The sequence below is a fragment of the Temnothorax nylanderi genome, unplaced genomic scaffold (genome assembly GCF_030848795.1).
Source record: "Temnothorax nylanderi isolate EJ_2023f unplaced genomic scaffold, tnyl_v1.0 TNYL_tig0329_pilon, whole genome shotgun sequence".
Classification (NCBI taxonomy): domain Eukaryota; kingdom Metazoa; phylum Arthropoda; class Insecta; order Hymenoptera; family Formicidae; genus Temnothorax; species Temnothorax nylanderi.
In genome coordinates, this window is record NW_027249391.1 from 93,219 (window position 1) to 112,994 (window position 19,776).

General features: G+C 39.4%; 2 protein-coding genes and 1 long non-coding RNA gene across 7 annotated transcripts; 1 reads left to right on the plus strand and 2 right to left on the minus strand.

Moving 5' to 3' along the window:
* Nucleotides 1-76: 76 nt before the first annotated feature.
* Nucleotides 77-6,942, minus strand: LOC139781317 (uncharacterized). The gene is made up of 2 exons (XR_011720487.1): nucleotides 6,686-6,942; nucleotides 77-1,479 (listed from the first exon to the last, which is right to left on the minus strand). It is a non-coding gene; the product is annotated as an uncharacterized lncRNA (long non-coding RNA).
* On the plus strand, nucleotides 1,342-15,309 carry LOC139781312 (uncharacterized). Of its 3 annotated transcripts, none has more exons than XM_071720167.1 (12): nucleotides 1,342-1,481; nucleotides 1,998-2,210; nucleotides 2,279-4,042; nucleotides 4,127-4,358; nucleotides 4,440-4,885; nucleotides 4,973-5,190; nucleotides 5,260-6,663; nucleotides 6,950-7,116; nucleotides 7,373-7,539; nucleotides 7,609-11,413; nucleotides 12,609-12,691; nucleotides 12,767-15,309. In XM_071720167.1, exons 2-12 carry the CDS (start codon nucleotides 2,109-2,111, stop codon nucleotides 13,481-13,483), a joined length of 9,105 nt encoding a protein of 3,034 aa, XP_071576268.1. In that variant the 5' UTR covers nucleotides 1,342-1,481; nucleotides 1,998-2,108; the 3' UTR covers nucleotides 13,484-15,309. The 3 variants fall into 3 exon arrangements, with proteins under 3 accessions (XP_071576268.1, XP_071576270.1, XP_071576269.1); XM_071720169.1 differs by having other exon boundaries at nucleotides 4,160-4,358; XM_071720168.1 differs by lacking the exon at nucleotides 1,342-1,481 and adding an exon at nucleotides 1,827-1,898.
* Nucleotides 15,310-15,913: 604 nt separating this feature from the next.
* On the minus strand, nucleotides 15,914-19,737 carry LOC139781314 (uncharacterized). 3 transcript variants are annotated; one of them, XM_071720173.1, is made up of 8 exons: nucleotides 19,629-19,737; nucleotides 18,846-19,078; nucleotides 18,358-18,550; nucleotides 18,190-18,290; nucleotides 17,963-18,099; nucleotides 17,543-17,884; nucleotides 17,162-17,436; nucleotides 15,914-16,835 (listed from the first exon to the last, which is right to left on the minus strand). In XM_071720173.1, the coding sequence occupies exons 2-8, from the start codon at nucleotides 18,891-18,893 to the stop codon at nucleotides 16,816-16,818; spliced, it is 1,116 nt and encodes a 371-aa protein (XP_071576274.1). In that variant the 5' UTR covers nucleotides 18,894-19,078; nucleotides 19,629-19,737; the 3' UTR covers nucleotides 15,914-16,815. The 3 variants fall into 3 exon arrangements, with proteins under 3 accessions (XP_071576274.1, XP_071576272.1, XP_071576273.1); XM_071720171.1 differs by having other exon boundaries at nucleotides 15,914-17,436; XM_071720172.1 differs by lacking the exon at nucleotides 19,629-19,737 and having other exon boundaries at nucleotides 15,914-17,436; nucleotides 18,846-19,619.
* Nucleotides 19,738-19,776: the final 39 nt, after the last annotated feature.

Consider the following 19,776-nt stretch of genomic DNA (forward strand, 5'->3'; position numbering starts at 1 on the left):
TAAAATTTATTACATAACAAATGTTACATTAAGATATATAATTATGTATGAAAAGGATTTAAAGAATTATAATGAATATTATTCAGAGAAAAACCATTTATATTTATTTCCTGTATGTATACATTTATTTTTATACAACTTATACTAAATTTTGTAATTGCTATGATTCTTAAAATATAACATTAAATTGCTTTATGTAGATGCATTTAACACATATGCATCTTGCCAAGGTACAGAGCCTTCTTCTACAAAATATTGTGCAAATATATCTCTAATCTGTGCTGCTAATCGCGAGTGTGTATTACTTCTTATTGAACGAATATTTTCAAAAGCAGTTGCATTTTCTTGTACAAAATTTTAACATATTATATTAACACTATTTGCATAATGTGGCGTTTATAATAAAAAATTATGAAGGCAAACGGTTGCTTTAACTATGCTTTTAATTGTTTTTAGTGATGCGTTAATAGGTTTCCTATAAATCCTCCAGTTACTAGCCATAATGCCAAACGCATTTTCCACAACACGTCTGGCTCGACTCAGTCTTTTATTAAATATTTCTCTGATTCTATTCAATCGATTACCGGGATATGGTACGGCCATACGTTCCCGTACGGCCATACGTTCCCGAATCGAGCAACGCGATTGGTCGAAACTTTACTGTTACTGTTACGAAAAAGTGTGTGTCCGGGGCTTAAATCAGCCTTTATGCCCGTATCAGACTACGGATTGGGATTGGGATTGGGATTGGATTGAAATTTGACCAATCAGAGCAAAATTTACTAAACTTGAGATCAGTTTTCTCTGTTCTGATTGATTAAATTTCAATCCAATCTCAATCTTAATCCGTAGTCTGATACGGGCTTTACGCTTACGTTTTACGTCCTTAGGGCCAGTTTTACCAACGTCGATTAACTGTAACCTTTGATTAAACTCACTCTTCATCTCTTTCTAACTGTCCCCCTTTAGAAAGAGACGAAGAGTGAGTTTAATCGAAGGTTACAGTTAATCGGAGATGGTGAAACCGGCCCTTAAGCTGGATTCAGACAGGACGCGTCAAGCGTCAAGCAGCGAGCAGCAACCCAATCAGCGAAGTGATATCAGCAGTGGCGTAGAAAATATCGTCTCGCTGATTGGTTGCTACTCGCTGCTTGACGCTTGACGCGTCCTGTCTGAATCCAGCTTTGGCATTTTATGTGTGATGGCCTTTAGCTAGCGGAGGTTCGGCAAAACACAGCCAGTGTCGCGCCCTATAGGGAAGCGGAGCCATATAAACTCAAGAAGAAGAAGATGGAACATGGAAATTTAGCCTAATTCCAGTAATTCCTGAACGCACCCCTGTGGAGAATGGAGATGTCACATTTGCGCGATTGCTCTCGTCGCCGAGCAAAGTTGGTTCAAGGAAGAATCGTTCACCTGCGATGCCTTAATTAGGTTTACCTTTTTCGATCGTTGTACTTAGGTGTTCCAAGCTAAAACCTGTAAGTTAGAATGTAAATGATGTTTATTGTAAAAATTGTAAAATAATCGATTCGCCAATTCTCAATTTTGATTGCAAGACTTGCAATTAAACAGCATTGTCACAAACGATCAAGTTATTTTTGATTAAACATAAAGGTAAATTTTATATTATTAAGAAAATATCTTTCACTTTGGTGTCCCAAGCTCATGTAAGCAAATAGAACACTAAATGAGTGAGAACAGAGCGGCGAAGTGTGTGTGTGTGTGTGTGTGTGTGTGTGTGTGTGTGTGTGTGTGTGTGTGTGTGTGTGTGTGTGTGTGTGTAAAAATTTATAAGATAACCCATTCCACGTCAATTCGTGAATCCCCAATTCTGACTACATGATCTGTTGTGACTAAACAATCAAGTTGTAAATGACGAGATTATTTGATTAGACGTACAGATATATTATTTTATTTTATATATTAAGATTTTATATCATTTAAGAGGATATCTTTTTTCTAATATTAACTCATATTTTTTGTACTGTTTTCAGATGCTGTTGCATTCCACTATAATTATAAGTGCATTCATAAGTGCATGAGAAATATGGATGACAATATGATAATTTTATGGGATGTTATCTATATAGTTTAAGAATGAGAATATGAAGAGTAGTAACCGAAAAGAAGGATCCATCGATAAAAAAAGATATGTTTTCTTCTCGGATCCAGATGTTATTGCCAAACGCGCCGAGACCTCTGCTGTTGTGAGTGATTTTTGCTTGTCACTTTTTTTCTTGCATATATAAAATTCTATATTGCTTTTTTATTGCAGGCAGCACAGATTACTCGAGAACTTGAGGCGCAACAGAAGACTTTCAAGGAGCAATCAGCTGATTTGCGAGTGCCGGCAATTGGCATAAAGTGCTTAGAAAATTTGCTATCCTATTATCCTGTACAGCCATATCCTTTTACGTTTATTAGCGCAGTGAAACAAAAGCTCGCTTTAGAAGATCGTATTGATATTGGCGCCAAAGCACATGACTCAAGTTCTCAAGCAAAAAGTTTCACTTCTTCGGTACTGAAAGCGGCTAGTACGCAAAGTTTGAATACACGGAATCAAATTGTACAAAAAATGGACTTTATCAAGCCGCTGAAAGTACCAGATCTGAAAATTTCTCCAAAAACACTGGATTTCTCCAGCAGAGAAAATTCTGTTTCAAAGGAGCTGCCTTCGACAAAGTCTGAAATAGCCGCAATGGAATTTGTGCATGACAGATCTGACAAAAGTCTAAGAACTGGTGAAAGAGTACAGAGAAAATTAGACTTCTCCTCTGACGGATCGTCATTTATTAATTGCGAAAGCATCGAGCCGTTAAAAGCACCAAATGTCTCTATATCGTCTAATTTAAGCAAGAAGAAAGAACATGGTAGAGACAGCTCCAGAGAAAAGGAAAACAGATCTAAGAGAATGAAAAAGGATGATTCTTCGTGTGCAAAGAGGGACGAATCCATGCAAGACCAAGTAAAACGCAGTCGAAGTCCAAGACGCGTCTCCAGAAAAGATGTCAGAGATATGGGTAACACGAAATTACCAAAGAATGAAAGATCATTCCTTACTGCAAAGAGTAATGACTTTTCGTCGGTAAAGTCAAAAGATAAAAATTTCGTAGCATCCATTGCTAAAAAAGATGACAAAAGACAGAAGACTTTTAATGCACAGTCGGTGGAATTAACAAAAGACAATCTTCTAGAATCCAAGATTCGAATGTCTAGCAATGAATCTAGCAACTTTCCGGTTTTTCCATCTTGGGAAGTGCTAGATAAAGTTGCAGTGAGAGATAATATGGGCGTTTTATCTAGTACCGAAAATAAATCTAAAGACATGAGCCACTATTTTTTAAAGCAAAAGTCTGAAATGGAAGACTTGAAACATAAATCTGATTCGGATAGTAGACAATTGAAAGAAGACAAATTAAGTATTATCTGTAAGGACCAAACGAAGAGAGTGTCTGATAAAAATAAAATGTTGAATAACAAAGGCGAAGATAATAAACTACACAGTGTCAATTCGGAGCCATCAGAAGATGTTGAATTTATGTCTGAAACAAACAGTTCCAGGAGTCGTATAAGTGCTTACCCTATAAGTTCCACGCAATCATCAAAAAGTAAAGATCTCGAAACGGCTGTGGCAGGTAAACAGAGCATTAATTCTGCCGGATCAACTAAAACTTCAGAAAATGTCAAATATACAGAACATTCCGTGGCACAGTCTGCAAGTACAAGCGTTAAAAAAGACGAGGAGTCATGTTCACAGAGCATTATTACAACTAAAGAAATAGCTACCAACGATGATTCAAATGATGTGGACGACAGTACACTGCCAGAAGCATTGTTTGATCCTAGAAGAATCTCCCTCAGAGAGGGCTATTCCCAACCAGAATTTCATAATTTAATGACGCCAGAAAGAATGAATCTTGTGCTCAGGTCTAAACGAAGGAGATACTTGATGCAGAACAGTGATTCGGAAGTAGATGCAAGATGCCCCAAGTACAAGCCGACAGTAAAATCTGAAAAAAAGCAAGAGGAGGTAGAATTGGTGAGTATGAATACATTGTCACACACGTTTTATTCAGTCATAACAATGTATTTTTGATAAAGTGGAAGTGCATTGGAATTTCAGATACATCCAACAGCTTTGCATATGCAATTTCAGGCGGAACTGCATCTTTACGATTCTTACAATGAGTCCCTCCGACAAGTAATGGATGTTGAAAAGTGTCTATACAACAATAAATCCGAAACGCAAGAGCAAAAGAATTTGCAGAAAATCGATAAAAAAGATGAAGAGGAAGTCGCGGAAATCGTAGAAGACCGTGCAGCTGCTACGATTGATAACGATGCTGTTGAGAAAAGTAAGAAGCCTGTTATCAGTAGAAATACATTATGTATATAAATACATTACACTAAATATTTGGAATATTTTTTTCTTACAGCAACATGGAATCTAACTGATTATGTAGAAAAAAAGGCAAACCAAGGCAACGTCGATGAGGCGGGTTATGGGTTTAATTATGGAAAGTTTAATAAAGCGGTGGTCAAAGTGGCGGAGGTACAAACGCAAACGGTAAATGACATAGCGACTCAAACGGACATATCCGCGGACGAACGGAACGTGCAAAACAGATTGTCAGAAATGCGTGAAAACCCATACGAACCATTTTTGAGGAGAAATGAAATTTCTCAGCTGCCTGTAAGTTCGGCCATACAATTCGAAGATTTGGACCAAATAGAAGAGATGTCACGGCCTAGCAGAATGAGGACCATGTCGGAGATTAGTTTGCACGAAACTACCTCGTCGATAAAAACGGAAACCGGGACCGAGATTAGTATCTCGACTCGAGATGTAACGTGCTCGTTTAATAAAGTTATAGATTCACAGGCATGCATATTCTGTTATTTACGTGCTTTTGCATTTGTATTTAATATGTATATTAATTGGATATTTTTTTTATACTTTTGTTTTCAGATAGCACGACTCTTGAGAGACGAGAATCAACTAAGCTATCAAATTGAAGAATGGCTCAAGGTTCGAGAAAAAACGTTAAATGACAAAACCAAGAAATTGGTGCAGCTAGAAGAGCAAAAACGTGCATTGAGAGATACCGGACAAGACAGCCGTTCCGTGAAAAAGAAACAGAGAGCTCTGCTTCTAAAACTATTGGAAGAGAAGGACGAAATTCAAAAGTAAGTGACATTTGTGTAATATATTGTACTTTCAATTTATTTATACTAAACTTTTCCGTTTGTTGATAGATTTAAATTGTTTCACGAACTTACAAGCCTGGAACGAAAACGTATGTTTGAAAAACAGAGAGGCATGTTTAATCCGCAAATGTCAACGAAGAATATCTTGACGAAATTGAAGAAGATCGCAGACAGCCAATCGCCGAGAAGATTATCGGGTCCTATGAAGGGTTACGATATACGCAGTAATAGCTCTATGAGCTCCTTGATCGATTCGGATAAGTCTCAGCATGATCGGTCTCAGATCGATACGCGCCTGAACGCATCCGAGAGTGATGCATCCAATTTTGAGTGGTTGAAGTCTAACATATTAGTAAGTTTAAGCGAAGGAAACAACACGTCCGCGGCAAGACTCGACGAGTTAGTTGAGAGTAAGGAACAGAAGAAAAGTCCCACGCAGTTGCAAAGGAAAAGCGATATGTCGAAATACGAGCTGCGGTCTCGAAAGTACGAAGACAAGATGCCTAGAGCGGATATTTTGCGACAGAAGCAAAATCAGCTGGACATGGAGTCGAAACGGATTCATCCCATGAAAATAAATATTCGGCTCTTGGAAAATCAGGATCAGATCAGACTGTCACAGTCACCGAGGCTAGAAGTAGATGCGTCGGTACCTGATTATGTAAAATCGGAATCTGATACATTAGTGGAAGCGCTTAAAAGATCAAGAACGTCGCAAGTAACAGATCCTTCTATACAAACCGCGACAACTGCAAAAGCGAAAGAATCAACTTCTAACGCTGCAACTGCCAATAGTGAATCTATAGAGGAAGAGATAGTCCAAGACACCGTTTCAAAGACGACGCAGTCACACATCTCCGAAATATCGCAGGCGAGTACGAGTAAGAACTCAAAGAAGATTGACAAGTCTATCACAAGTGACAGAGACATATCTAAAAAGTTTCAGCCTAATGTCGAACTGAAAACAAGCTCTAAGCGTAAAAATTCCAAGTATCAAAAAACGAAATCAGCCTCTAGTATATCAACGGAAAATATATCGCGGTCCAAATCAAGCTCTCATATATCGGAGGAGCTTATTGAGCTTTATGATGAACGTACAAGAATGGAGAACGAATTGCTTCAGTTAAATAACAACAAAAAAAGTTCGATCTTGGACGAATCGGATTTTAATGAGAGCCAAACATCGCTTCAGACGCTCGTTAAGCATTCGAAGGCCAAGGACAAAAGCTCGAAGTTATCGATAGCAAACGAGAATAAGGGAAACAGGTCCGCTCAAGCTTCGAGTAGAAAATTTGAGAATGATCCAAGTCTTTCCAGGAACGAGCGGGATACTCAAGACGCATCCATGTCTCAGATTAGCACTTTTGCCGTTTCCCATCACGGTTCTCAAGAAAGCGAAAAAAATCTTTCGAGGTCTATAGTCGTTAGGTCGCAAGACAGAGAATGTGAACAGTAAGTGCACCTATATGCGTACATTCATTTATCCACATTGTTCCTTTCAGCTTTAATAATTGCAAACGTTCGGACACTGTTTTTCGGCGCAACACGCGTGTGCTCTGCTAATAAAATCCTGAATCACTAAAATCGTACGCTGGGAGATCTAATAATAAACCTGTGTGCATCTCCATGCCGCATCAAGCGAAGCATTGTAAAAATAGATTCTCTGCAGAGGCAATCCGCATAACAGGCATGCATGTGCGTATTCTCGGAACTGTACACTTTCTTCTGTTCCCCTTAGGATTTTGAACGCACGCGAAACAGATCTTGCATCGCGCAAAAATTGTGTCGAGGATTGGATGGCGTGGCACGCAAGATTAAGAGCAGAAGAGGACCGTGTTATTCGTATGGAGCAGGCGGCATTTAAACTCGTGGCAGCGTCTAATGTTTTGTATCAGCAAGGAGGGGGTAACAAAAATGCATTGCATATATACTTACATACATTGCATATATAAAAGATCAATTGAATTGCGTTAATAACGTGTAATGGTTCTTTGATAAATTTTGAATTAAATTTAGCTGTAACTCAAACAAGCTCCAAGACCCTTTGCAAATATCATAATAATTATGACAAATTGTTACTTTATTACATATTAATTAAGTGTAGCTTTTTGCATAATTTTAAACTGATCACGATCAAAGAGACGTCTGTGCTCTTTTATAGATACCACCTTGTCGTCTGATACGAGCGACGTCGAGGGAAGGATAGGACTTCTCACTGAGAAATTAGCGGAACGACGTCTCGAAATGGCGCGTCTAAAAAGAGAAGTGAAGAAGCAAACGAAAAAACGGCTGCGTGCTCTGGAAGCAAACCTGCAGACTCAAATCAAGGTAAGTTTATATACGCGGATAATTATTTGGTTATTATTGTTCTATGAAATTTCTCTTTGTACTTGACAGAAATATGACACGACCATCCATGAGATGCGCAAAAAGTTGGAATCGAAGAAAACTACTAAAGAAACTGATAAGTTAGCTATAGAGCCAAAGTCATTGGCCGACTTCAAAGTACCTGAAATACCGCTTAAGAGGATACAGGACATCTACAAAAGCAGCGATTTGTTGAGATCTAGGTCGGAATCGGATCTCTTATTGACGAGAAATCAGCAGAAGGATTTATCGAAGCATGAGAGGGATAGTTATCAGAAATTTATGACATCCGTAAATATCAAGGGCGCAAACGTTTTCGCACTAAAAGACACTACGGATCCCAACGATAGCGCTCGAACTATTTTGGACGATTATACATCGACAAAAGCGTACGATAAAATTCGAACGGTGCCTTCGACGTCATCGACTTCAAACGATGCACGTTCTGGAAAATATGCTGTTTCTACGGAAAAACAAATCGGAGAATCCACTGCCGATATCAAACAAACCAGCGTATCGTACGATGAGGAAAATGCTAAAATTGATTCTAGTACAGTACGATCAGAATTGGAGGTGCAAACGATATCGGATGCAAGATTTGAAGATCACAGTACTATTAACACCGAATCGGCAGATGATAGATTAAATACTAATGTCGATCAATCTCTGCCAAAGACTGCCACGATATTGTCCGAGATCCCAGAAATAAGAAACGTCGAATACTCCAAATCTATTCCGAGCAAATCCGAGTATTCTACGGAAAATGTTGCACGTGTTGCCGATTCCAGTATACTTACTTATTCGAGAAAGTTAGATTTTCTGCAGTTAAACAATAAGAACTTGAGCGAGGATATAAGTTCTCTCGAGAAGGACATTAAGGTGCTTTCAGAAATAATGTCACGCTTAAGTAATGAATCGAATGAAAAGTCTAGAGCAGATAATGATGAAAGGAATACGTCGCAAGATATATCAGAGATAATATCTAAATCAGTTTTTAGCGATCAAATAATTGATATTGAAAATGAACGGCAAGCAGTGTTGCCTGAGAAGAAAGTCGATACCGAATCACCTGTGTCGGTAAATAATAAAAAATCAATAGCTTCCAATGATTTCAGTCATGATAAATACATATCGAACAGAATAAGTAGTGAAATATCGGCAATAATTCCGGAAGAAGCTCCTACCATCTCTAATTTATCTCATGAAATCGATTACGAAGCCAAAAGCAGAGAGATTATGAATGAAATAGAAAAATCTATACTGTCGCAACATATTAAGATTGCAAGCGGCGATAATCAAACTTCAGCATTAGATGGAAATGAAGAGTTGCTGAATGATTTGGTCTCCGAGCTCGATATAAAATCGATTTCCGAAATTCTTTCCAAAGTGTCAGAGAGTAGAAAGAGCCTCGATCTTGCGAAGAATACAGCAACCCAGATTGTCGATGACTCGAAGAAAAGTATAAATGAACAGAGCGATTTAAGTGAAGCGATACTTGAGAAGGATCTTGTAAAAGCTCAAACAAAAGAACCGCATTCTCTGGGACTCGCCGAACATTTTAGCACTATATCAATGCAGTCTCCCATTATCGCCGGTCATCGTTCAAAGGAAACGATATCACAAGGCGATTCGCGAAGCGCGCCTAGTTTAGCTTCAAGTCAGAGCTCGCATGTTGTTGCCAAAGATTTGAAATCGTCGAGAAATATTCTCGAGGCAGAAGTCAAAATTGATGCCGCTGATGATGTGAGGATATCAGAGGATCTCGATGAAGATATTCGTACAAAAGTGCTCGACAGTACCGTAAATTCAATGACACTTGCGTCTAATACTGATCAAAATCGATCGCGCACGGTCAGCGCGGAAAATATTTCTCAGCATAAGGACGACTGGACGACGTCCGATTCGTTCGTGGTGCCGCAAGATGAGATTAGCACTGGAGTACGTGAAGAATTTGAGAATTCGAAATCAGACCTGGACGATACTTTGAATAATTTCTCGGAAAAAAATGTATCACGCGTCGATGATATGACAAATCAAGAAGCTGAAAGCAATTTAATAGGCGACGCTGACGTGTCGGTCTTTCTTCCAAAAGGGGAATCCACCAACGTCGCAGTACAGGACGTTACGTTTAACGACGCATTAGCACAGTCTCACATGGTAAAAAGCAACGACGAACTTGACGATATATTGGATATAATCGCTAGAGAAAATGATAAACGAAAAAGCATTCCTGGAGGTGAGAAGCTTGATAACGTAATGTCTGATTCTATGGCGGAATTATTAGACAGAGTTAAGGATATCGTAGAAAACGACGGGGAAAATGTCGATAGTCATTTTAAAGGACTCTTATGTGATATGGATATCAACATAAATCGAACTGAAGCAGTTTCGGAAGCCTCAATATTAAATAACAAAGCGCAAAGCGAAATAAACGTGGAAGGTATAAGCGAAAGTAATGCAGCCTCTATGAGTACTTGTAAAGATAACGAAGCTAGTAATCGTGAGGAAATAATAGATAGTTCGTTACGAACAGTCGACGATAAATCTGCCATAAATGTAAACTTATATGTGGAGATAGATAACGAGGAGAGTCCGCGCGAAGCGGTGTCGGAAGTACAAGAAATTATAATAACGGAGCTGGATTCGAGTAGCGCCGAGGATAACGTGTTATCTGAACTTGAAATTGATGCCAAAGTTGAATTAGCTGAAGAAGAGGAATCGTGCAATGTAAACGAGGACGAGAATGAATGCGTTGTGGCAGAAAACGAAGGCGCTGTGCCCGTCGAGATAAAGGAATGTCTGGAATCAATCTCGGAACAAGATAGTTCGGATGGCGAGCAGCTGGACAATCTAGTAGAAGTTGCTGTGAGCGGATTGGATACCGTTGAAAAACCTGTTGCGTCGTCGCGTGATTCTCCCGTGCCGATAATAGACGATGCGGCATCTACGGCGCAGACTGGACGAGCTGAGGAAGAGACAACGGATGACACTGCTGAGAAGAACAACGAAACCGCGATATCGGACGCACCGGTAGTCGGAAATATCAACAAGACGTTCGACGTACTGAAAGATCCAGAATACGAGGACATCTCCGAGGAAAGTCTCGAGGTGTCCGAGATTCTAGACAAAGATGACTTCCCGAGAACAGGCGCCGCGAAGAAGGCCGCTAACTTGCCGGAGAGGTATCAAACCATCCAGAAATCGGAGGACGTATTGAGAATATTGGACGAAATCACACAGAAGTCATCGTTCGATTCTGTAAGCAATTCGCAAAACAACGAGAGGAGTGACCGGAGCGCGCCGAGTGTAACGGAGGAGATCAGTGAGGCCTCGGGCGCAGAGGTTTCCGCGGAGGACGATGGTTCGTCCCCCGAGATGAATAGAACGACGAACAGGCTCGAGGAGGAGTCTTACGAAGTGGACGAAACGAAAGGTCGATTCTTAGAAAAAGCAAAATTGCAGGACAGACAATCGGTGGAGGCTAACGATGCGGACGGCTTATCTGAGGGAAAAGCGGTTTCTTGGAGATTGAATGAGGATGACAAGTCACGAATAATATACGAGCTGCGCGAGAGAGTCTCGCAACTGCAGGAACAGAATGGCTCGTCTGAATCTAGCGAGGCCGGCGATACTCCGAGGGGTGTGTCCGAGATCGAGATGGACTCTCCGAGAGATTTCAATGACTCGAGGCTGGACATTGATATCCTGGACGATGATCTGCTGAGCGGCACTAAAGCGACGAAACAGAGCATCGATATGGAGACCAATTTCCATTCCGCGTCCATCGTTACCACGTCCGACAAGGACATCGAAGCTATGATCTACGAATTAAAAGGTATTCTCGCCTATTCTATTTCGATAATCGAAATAATATTAGAATATTATTATATATAAAATTAAGAAATATAGTAGACAATATACAGAGTCACAACTATAAATTCTTGGGCCATATATTAACTAGAGTTTTAATGTATGAGAGTATCAATCCTATATTATATAGTACTCATCTCCGTCCGATTGTACATATTTTTTCAAACTTGAAACATTATGTGTGTCATTATAAGAGTTATATAAATATTGTAACCCAGTCGATATCGCTATCGAATGGATGTCTGGTCTAATGTGCGAAATAATCTAATCGTGATACGTTGCAGAGCAATAATTTTTGAAAGATGCTATTCGAGCGATTGAATTGCAAGAGTCGAATAACATATTTCAAAGCAAGCCAACCTGTATATGTTGAGAGATACTGGATCTTTTTTTCTCTTTCTTAACAAATTATATATCATTCTCGACCGAAATCATGCGATGCAATTTTTATGTGGGCTGACCATCTCAGAAACACTCGATACAAACTTACACACATCTCGATCTAAACACATTTATATACTACAGAAACACCTTTTATTTTTTATAATGGCTGTGTGCTCTCCTGTGCAAAAGCGTTGCCTGGTATAGCCATGTGTTGTTTATTTTCAGACAAATAGCAAAGTCGAGATTATATTTGTCTAAAGGTAATACACGAAACTACGAATGATACGAACATTGACTTGTTTATCTCTGTACAAATCAGTGTCGCATGAAATGCTTGATCCTTTCATTATTGATCCGTATGCGCACAAGAAAGGCCTGTAAATATTATGCATCACACACAATTATTCATAAATTACTATAATATATATCTACCTTTCTCTTCCCTCTGAACTTGTCAGAAGAGATTTACTATCGTGTACAGGTGTTATATGGAATGTCCAACCTTGTCACAGCTTTGTACTATTTTATATATATATGTATATATAATACATATGTATGTATATGCATTATATATATGTGCATTAAAACATTTTCTTGATATATTTCCATATTTTCCAACCGTTCCTTTCCTTAGAGCACTCTCAAATTAAGTATATAAATTGTGAACCCCCGATGTAATGTGAAGGCTCGTGTTGCTTTTCTCGAGAAACTTGTATCTCTGCCTACCTGTCGTATTTATCGATATGTATATTTCTTCTCGTTTGTACTCCATACAGCTTCAATGGGACAACCTGGTCAGGACCTCCCCGAGTTGGAAGCTAAGCTGCTTCGGATCCAACAATTGCAAATCGAGTTGGAGGTACGTATTCCGTGTATGATCAGATCGTCGCAAACATGGACATTTTACTTGAATGCATACGTAACTATTTTTAAGATTAAGAAATTGGAAGCGGAGGAAGTGTCTTACTATGTTCGAGAGATACCGAACAAGCCACCGCCTCCTTACACCCCACCTGGAGATGGCCGATTATCGGCTTCGCTCAGTTCGCCTTCGCTGGTCACCGCCGTAATCCCGTCGAACGTCGAGGAGCTAACGTCGTTTACCGAAAAAGCCACAACCCTGATATACAACGCCAAGCTGGCCGGTGAGGATATCGCGAATCTGGAAGCGCCTCCCGAGATCTACGAATTGACCAAAGACAAGAGTGAGAGGAGGGACAGGCGGATCTACAACACTTTCCTTTTCGATCTCTGTAAGGAGACCATCGTGGAGGTCTATCGAGCAGAATACGAGAAGCCTGGCCCGAGTTGGACGAAGCCGAACGTGAAGATAAAGCCCACGATGAAGATCCCGAAGAACGTCGAGGAACTGATCGAGTATGTTAACAAGGAGGTCGCTACGCTGTTCGGTTTCAAGACGAAGCTGCAGCGAGAAAACATGGTGATGCGTTGGAGCAGGAAACGCAGAGACAGGGTCGACGAGTTGCTGGCGAGAGAGGCTCAAGCCGAGGAGGACGAATGGACGAAGTTTCATCACGACGAGTTGGCGGTGAAGAATGGACTCACGGTAGCTATACTGGACACTCTCGTGATGGAAACTGCGAACGTGATGAAAATAGCGTACGGTAAGAAGAGGAGAATGATGGTGTAGCGGTTATTAACTTTCGCAACTGAATAGAAACATTATCTCGCAATTCATTGTTAATTAAAGCGAACAAAAGTAACAAAATACCCTCTCACAATCAGTCAATGTTTCCTCTCAGGACTGCGTTTCGGATACCGCGTTACTGTCATTCACACTTTTGTCCATTAGTATCTTAAGTGTAACATAGGCTGGTTCCTATTTATTTGTTAACTATGTATTTTGTTACTCTTCTTTCTTTTAACATTAACCAAGCTGACGCGTGTGAATGTTCAAATATAAATAGACAAACCACAGTGAGGTAAAATATATATGAAATATGAATGACAGAAAGAAAGAGAGAGAGAGAGAGAGAGAGAGAGAGAGAGAGAGAGAGAGAGAGAGAGAGAGAGAGAGAGAGAGAAATGTAATTAACACTAGCCATTCACGATTCGATAATCAAATGCCCTAGGTCAGTTTTAAAATTTATTTCTTGTTAACGACGAGTTTCTAGCATTTAACGATAATTATACATATGTACGGGCTATCATAGAACAAGTAACGTAAGACATGCGGTACTCTGTGTTTCTACGCAAAAATGACAAACAATAATCATCGAATATTACGGAGCGTTTTGTTCAATTTAATTTGCACAGAATTATTAGATTAGTAGTCAGAAATACGATCTCTTGTTTACGCGAGTTTTACATTTTGTTTCTTCAGGCGTCAACAAAATATTTGTGCTGCAGGTGTAGTTTATCGAAATTGTACAATGTAGCGTCGCAAAAATTATACGCGATATTTGTGCCGTGTCGCATCGTAATTGAACGAAACATTTCCTAGATTGCCGTATGTAAATTGTATTTTAGCGAAATAGTAGAATATAAGTAGGGGAGTTTCAATAAGTCACGTTGGACAGCAGTCACATGCTCAATTATACTTGTAATGAAATTAACAAAATTTAAACGGAAAGACTGACATTTCGGGGTCATTTTGATCGAAATTATGAAACCGTTGAATAAAGTACGTAGATGGAGATTGTAATAAACGTCGGCTATACAGGGTGAGGCGCATAAACATTCAATCCCGGGGATTATTTTCCTTCTCTCTTTTGTTAATACTTGTAAACATTTTAAACCATGTCTTATGTGCTTCTCTCCTGCACTTACGAGTTTCGTGAATTTTTTTCTTCTTTTTTAATAAAACGATCCGCGTATACAGGCCCTGTAATCATGTAGAATGTCAAGATCGAGTCCTATATACAGTCATTACATTTACTCTTATTATCGACGAAACTACCTGTAATTTGTTAATGGACTGATAATCGATTAATATGCGTTTTAAGTTTAGTCGCGTCCGACCGTCGCGATTCTGTTTCACTCGTGTAACCTTACGTTTGTGGTTGTGATGTAAACATTAAGACTCACGGGAATGCAAACGGTGGCACATGCAAACGTAACTCGGTAACTTATCTCAATATTCAGCGTTACGGCATTGATTATGTGCTCCGTCTTGAAATTTCTGTGTATCGCTGTAATAAAAATATAAATACTACAACGCTCAAGTGCGATGTCCAGCGTTGTTCCTCTATACGCGGGTAACATGCGCTTTTGTATTTTAATTAGAACATAATTTTAATTAGAACGTAACTTTTACTAAAACTCCCACGTGCGGACCCCGCCCTGAAGAGCCTTTCTCCGTTTGCAGGGTACTCTCGTAGAATTGTTCACAATTCTTTTTACGTTAGCAATTCTCGGCCGCGTCTGTAGTTGTTACAGAGATTGTTCACGTATGTAGTGTTGAATATGTACTTAACTAAGGTATATTTTATAATAAACTTTTTCTGAAAAGCGAAATTTTTCTGTTTTCTCATCACGTAACGTGTGTAAGACAAGAAAGATTAATTAACTTGACGAAATAATTTATGATTGTAATAATATATTTGAAGCATCGAAATTTCACATCTTAAAACAAACAAATTTAGATGTGTATGTAGCGCAGAATTAAGTAAAATATTTTGAAATAATGATGACGATAAATGAAAAGATTACGATAAGTTAAGATTTATTTAATATCAGAGAGAAAGATAGAGAGTGGTCATGCCCGCGTTTTGGCTGTATGTACCCGAATCCTGTCGGTATGTGCACGTTTTTGTGGTTCTCTTCCATGCTATGTCCACGATTTTTTGATTCTCTTTGGAAATAAAACCAAAAAATCGTGAATCTAACGGAAGAGAACCAAAAAAATCGTGAACATGAAAGAGAACCCCAAAATCGTTGACATTACCACAAAATAGTGGACATAGCACGGAAGAGAACCACAAAAACGTGCTCATACCGACAGGATTCGGGTACAGCCAAAACGCGGGCATGACCACTCTCATCTTTCTCTCTGTTAATATACATGGAATATATAGAATAATCGTGGAAGATGGTTTTTCAAAAAATTAAATTACGCACATGATTGTTATGATATTATATTATTTTGATAATTCATCCATTCATAAGCGTACAAGATTTTACGTAATTATAAAGTACACTTCTGTATTATAATCCGATTAATGTGGCAAATTTTTTCCATGTTACTCCGCAGGGTATCTGCGAATTCTTCTAAAATGAATAAATTTAACAATACTACATACATTCTGCTATTTTTAAAATTCAAGAATCGGTTATAAGTAGAAATTACGAAAATTCTTGCCTAATGTAGACAAGTCCAATAATCTTTAAATGTTTCGTAGTTGAAAATAGTCAAAGAAAAAATAAAGAAACTTAACGAAGAAGAGAATCAAATGCAATAGATTCGTGCATATTTTTACAAGACAATCAGGTTGTCAATAATATTATCGCAAGATCAAAATAAAATATAACTTGACTTTACTTTGATGAAATATAATGCATTGTACGTAACAAATACATTAACAATATAGATACACATAAAACCAATAAAAAATATAAATATATATATACATATTTATATGTATATGTATATATATTTGTATATGTGTTATATATCTATGTGTATATAATGCTAAATCGTTCAACGATTTGTTGTCTCAATAGAATACGTGAAAATGACTAGATTTGACTCTCAGAAGCGACTCTTTAATGCTTCATTATCGATTAAAAGTTTAATACACGTACACACATGCGTCGACAGCATATCGGATTATTGCACGCATATTAAGCTCAAGTCTGTGAAGTTACGAGCATCAGCCGAAAAGCTAGCACTTATAGTGAGCTCTTGGTCGTACTCATCTTCTCTCGTTTCTGTGTGTAGGAAGAAAAAAAGTCTTCTTGTCTAGCAAAAAGTCTTCCGCTAAACACTCTGCTGATTATCGTCAATCTACAAAGCGCAAGTTCCTACATCCCTTTATGGCAGCCTATAACAATTAAAATTAGAATACAAACTAGATTGTTCCATCGAAAATCGTACAGTTTATACCCATTCGTCGTCGCTATCCTATTACATGCTATATATGCATGAGACTGTCGTGATCGATCAGCACCAGTGAAGAGAACATTGATCACTCGTTAACGATAAGTCTTATAGCTGGTATAGTATCGAAATTCTCATGTGTTCAAAATCTCAATGCGTTATAGTCCCAGAGGACTATAAACCTTGCCAGATCGCACTATCTTTACGCATCGGCAACGTGTATCGCGATCTACTGTCTTCGAGGATTATCCGCGTCTTTCGAGCCCTCACCAGTATCGTTCATGTCTCTCGGATGATCCTTGGAATTTCTGTCTTTGAATTCGCGAGAATGGTAATAATGATTGCTGTCTCTTCGCGACGCCTGACCTCTGTATTTACGATTGTTGCCGTCGCGGCCGTAATTGCGGTACTCGCGCGATCGATAAGACGGCGATTCGAAACTGGCCGCTTCCGCTGACTTCACGCTGCCGTTCTGGAGTTGCGGCAAAACGGTCGAGTCCGTATCTGCCTGATGGTCTTGCTTCTCGTGTCGATTCGTGCTGTACCTGTAATAATTCACATGTAGATTTTAAATGACTGCTTAGACTTTTCAAACGTGTCTTTTGTGATGACTTTACAAGTTTATAGATGATAGAATTCTATGAGCTATACCTCGGTGATCTACGATGCCAGTAGCTCGGTACTGGTAACGGTGGAAATTTACGAGAATTCTGTTCCTGCGTCGTACTCGTAGGCGAACCACGATTGTAATGGGAATTATTACCGTCGCGAGAACGTCCGTTTCTGCTAGTACCAGCGTAGTTTGCCGAAGAAGCCGCCTTTAACGAGGCTATCTCCTTTTTTTGATCCATATTCTCCTTGTGCAACCGTTTCACCATCGCATACGATTCCTCCAAAAGCACAACTAGGCTCGCTTGCACGGGATCTCCGACTTGAATTCCCACGTCCGCCACTTCAATTTTGTTTCTCTGGTCTTCCGCTATGTCCAATCTCCTGCAGAATAAAAGAAAGAAACGTTAGCCTACTGTCACGACACCCATATATGATATACTTTCGTATAAAACAACTGACTTTTTTTGCTGCTCTATAATGTTCGACAAGTACTGGTTATGTGTTTTCGCCTCTTGTAACGACACCTTAATATCTTGCAAGTCTTTCTCCAGAAGCTCCACTTGCAAAGGTGTTACATTGACACATATTGGGCTACCCTGTAAATTCAGGATTCAAACTTTTAGATGCTCGAGGCATCCATCAAAAGGCACAGGTATTATCAAATGATCATAATGGTATCGCGTTACCTTTGATTTCGCAAACCCATTTCCGTTATCTTCGGGCGAAGAAGGACTACTAGCCACACCATAGTGTGCTCTTTTAGAAAATACTAATTGAAATTGCAGATCTGTAAACGTTTATAAAACAGATTAGAGGCAAAATACTTGAAGAGAGCCAATATAATTATCTGTTACCTCTATTTCTCTGACGCAGGCATTCTATCTCCTGATGTAAAGCGACCAAAGTTGTCTGATGTTGTTCTTGTAGAAACTTCACGTTCTGCTCCAGTTGCATTACTCTGTCCACGTTCAAGCTTTGATGCCTGACGTGTGCGAATCCATCGTTTCTTTCGGGCAAGGAGACCAAGTCGGGTGGTGCTTTCTTCCCCTGTTATACGAACAAAGGCTTATTAAAAATTTCAACTTTTTCTCTCTTGCAATGAAAGAGCATACAAAACTCGAATCTTAAAACCTGGAGCCTTTCTCTCTTATACTCAAACAAATAAATAATCAAACAAGTAATCTCATCAGTGAATTTTATTATGTACTTTCTACATTGAAAGGATAACAGACATTGATCAAAGGTCAATGTCTTGATTAAAATTTACTTGAATCAAATTAAACAGCATTTTTTCTGAATAGTAACTTATTAACGTTTAATGAGAAGACGAGCGTATACTCACTTGAGGGAAGGGCACTGTTGGTAGTTTCATTAGCACTTTAGATGTCATCCTGAAGTTGTCGGTTGATATCAGTTAGAAGTTTAGTCGTCAGTATCCTGGCTTTGCCCTCGCCTATTTTTTATGATATCCGTTATACCTTTACCAGTGATCTAAGACACGCACTCAAACTATAATACACAGTTGCGACTTAAGTTTGTTAGCGCGAATAAAGCTTCCTCAAGTGTTCTAGCAACCTGTGTGGAAATAATGCATATAATTTCGCAATTATAGTATCACTCTCTTACAAATACGAAATACGAGAATCTAAATATCGCAAGAGTCGCGAAGGATCCACTTCACACTTGATCACAGGGACATTTATACAGCTTCTCGAGAACGTCGATCCAGGAGCCATTTCATTATTTGTTTTGCACTCGTGAAAGCAAGTGGTGGACGGAACCGAACGAGCGAGGAAACTTAGAAACGCAATAGCGTCAATCAATCGAACGTTTCTGTTCAGCGACTTAGTTTCGTGGATCGAACGCGCCGCATCAAAATCTACACGTATCGCCAAAGCGTATTTATTTTTCCGCGAGCGTTATGGATAAAAAAAAGAACACGGACGACAATCGTAGGATTTGAAAACACTTCTTTCGGATCTCGCAACGCCATGGGGGAGTCTACATAAATGTTGCCGAGAAACGATCGCGGGAAACAAATTAACGAGGCTCAACCGACATGTCGCGCGAGGACTATCTATCGTTAAACGCGTATCGAAGTGAGAAAATTATCGGGCGGCCTTACCGAGCACCCTCGAGCTCGCGGCGAGAGGGAGTTCGCAGGACGAGAAGCGGATGAGTCGCGGAGCGCAGCGCAGCGCAGCAAGGTCCGAGGGTTGAATGAGAACGTCCTGCGCGCGCAGCGTGACGTCATCGCGCCGCGCCGCGCGCGC

What these genes read in the sequence shown, in the direction of transcription:
- LOC139781312 (XM_071720167.1), top strand. Translation starts at nt 2,109, where the DNA reads ATGAAGAGTAGTAACCGAAAAGAAGGATCCATCGATAAAAAAAGATAT. An exon ending in AGCAAGAGGAGGTAGAATTG is followed by an intron (nt 4,043 to 4,126) that starts GTGAGTATGAAT and finishes TTGGAATTTCAG; the next exon opens with ATACATCCAACAGCTTTGCA. An exon ending in TTTGTATCAGCAAGGAGGGG is followed by an intron (nt 7,117 to 7,372) that starts GTAACAAAAATG and finishes GCTCTTTTATAG; the next exon opens with ATACCACCTTGTCGTCTGAT.
- LOC139781314 (XM_071720171.1), bottom strand. Translation starts at nt 18,893, where the DNA reads ATGACATCTAAAGTGCTAATGAAACTACCAACAGTGCCCTTCCCTCAA. An exon ending in CAACAGTGCCCTTCCCTCAA is followed by an intron (nt 18,551 to 18,845) that starts GTGAGTATACGC and finishes TTCGTATAACAG; the next exon opens with GGGAAGAAAGCACCACCCGA. An exon ending in ATTATAGAGCAGCAAAAAAA is followed by an intron (nt 17,885 to 17,962) that starts GTCAGTTGTTTT and finishes TTTATTCTGCAG; the next exon opens with GAGATTGGACATAGCGGAAG.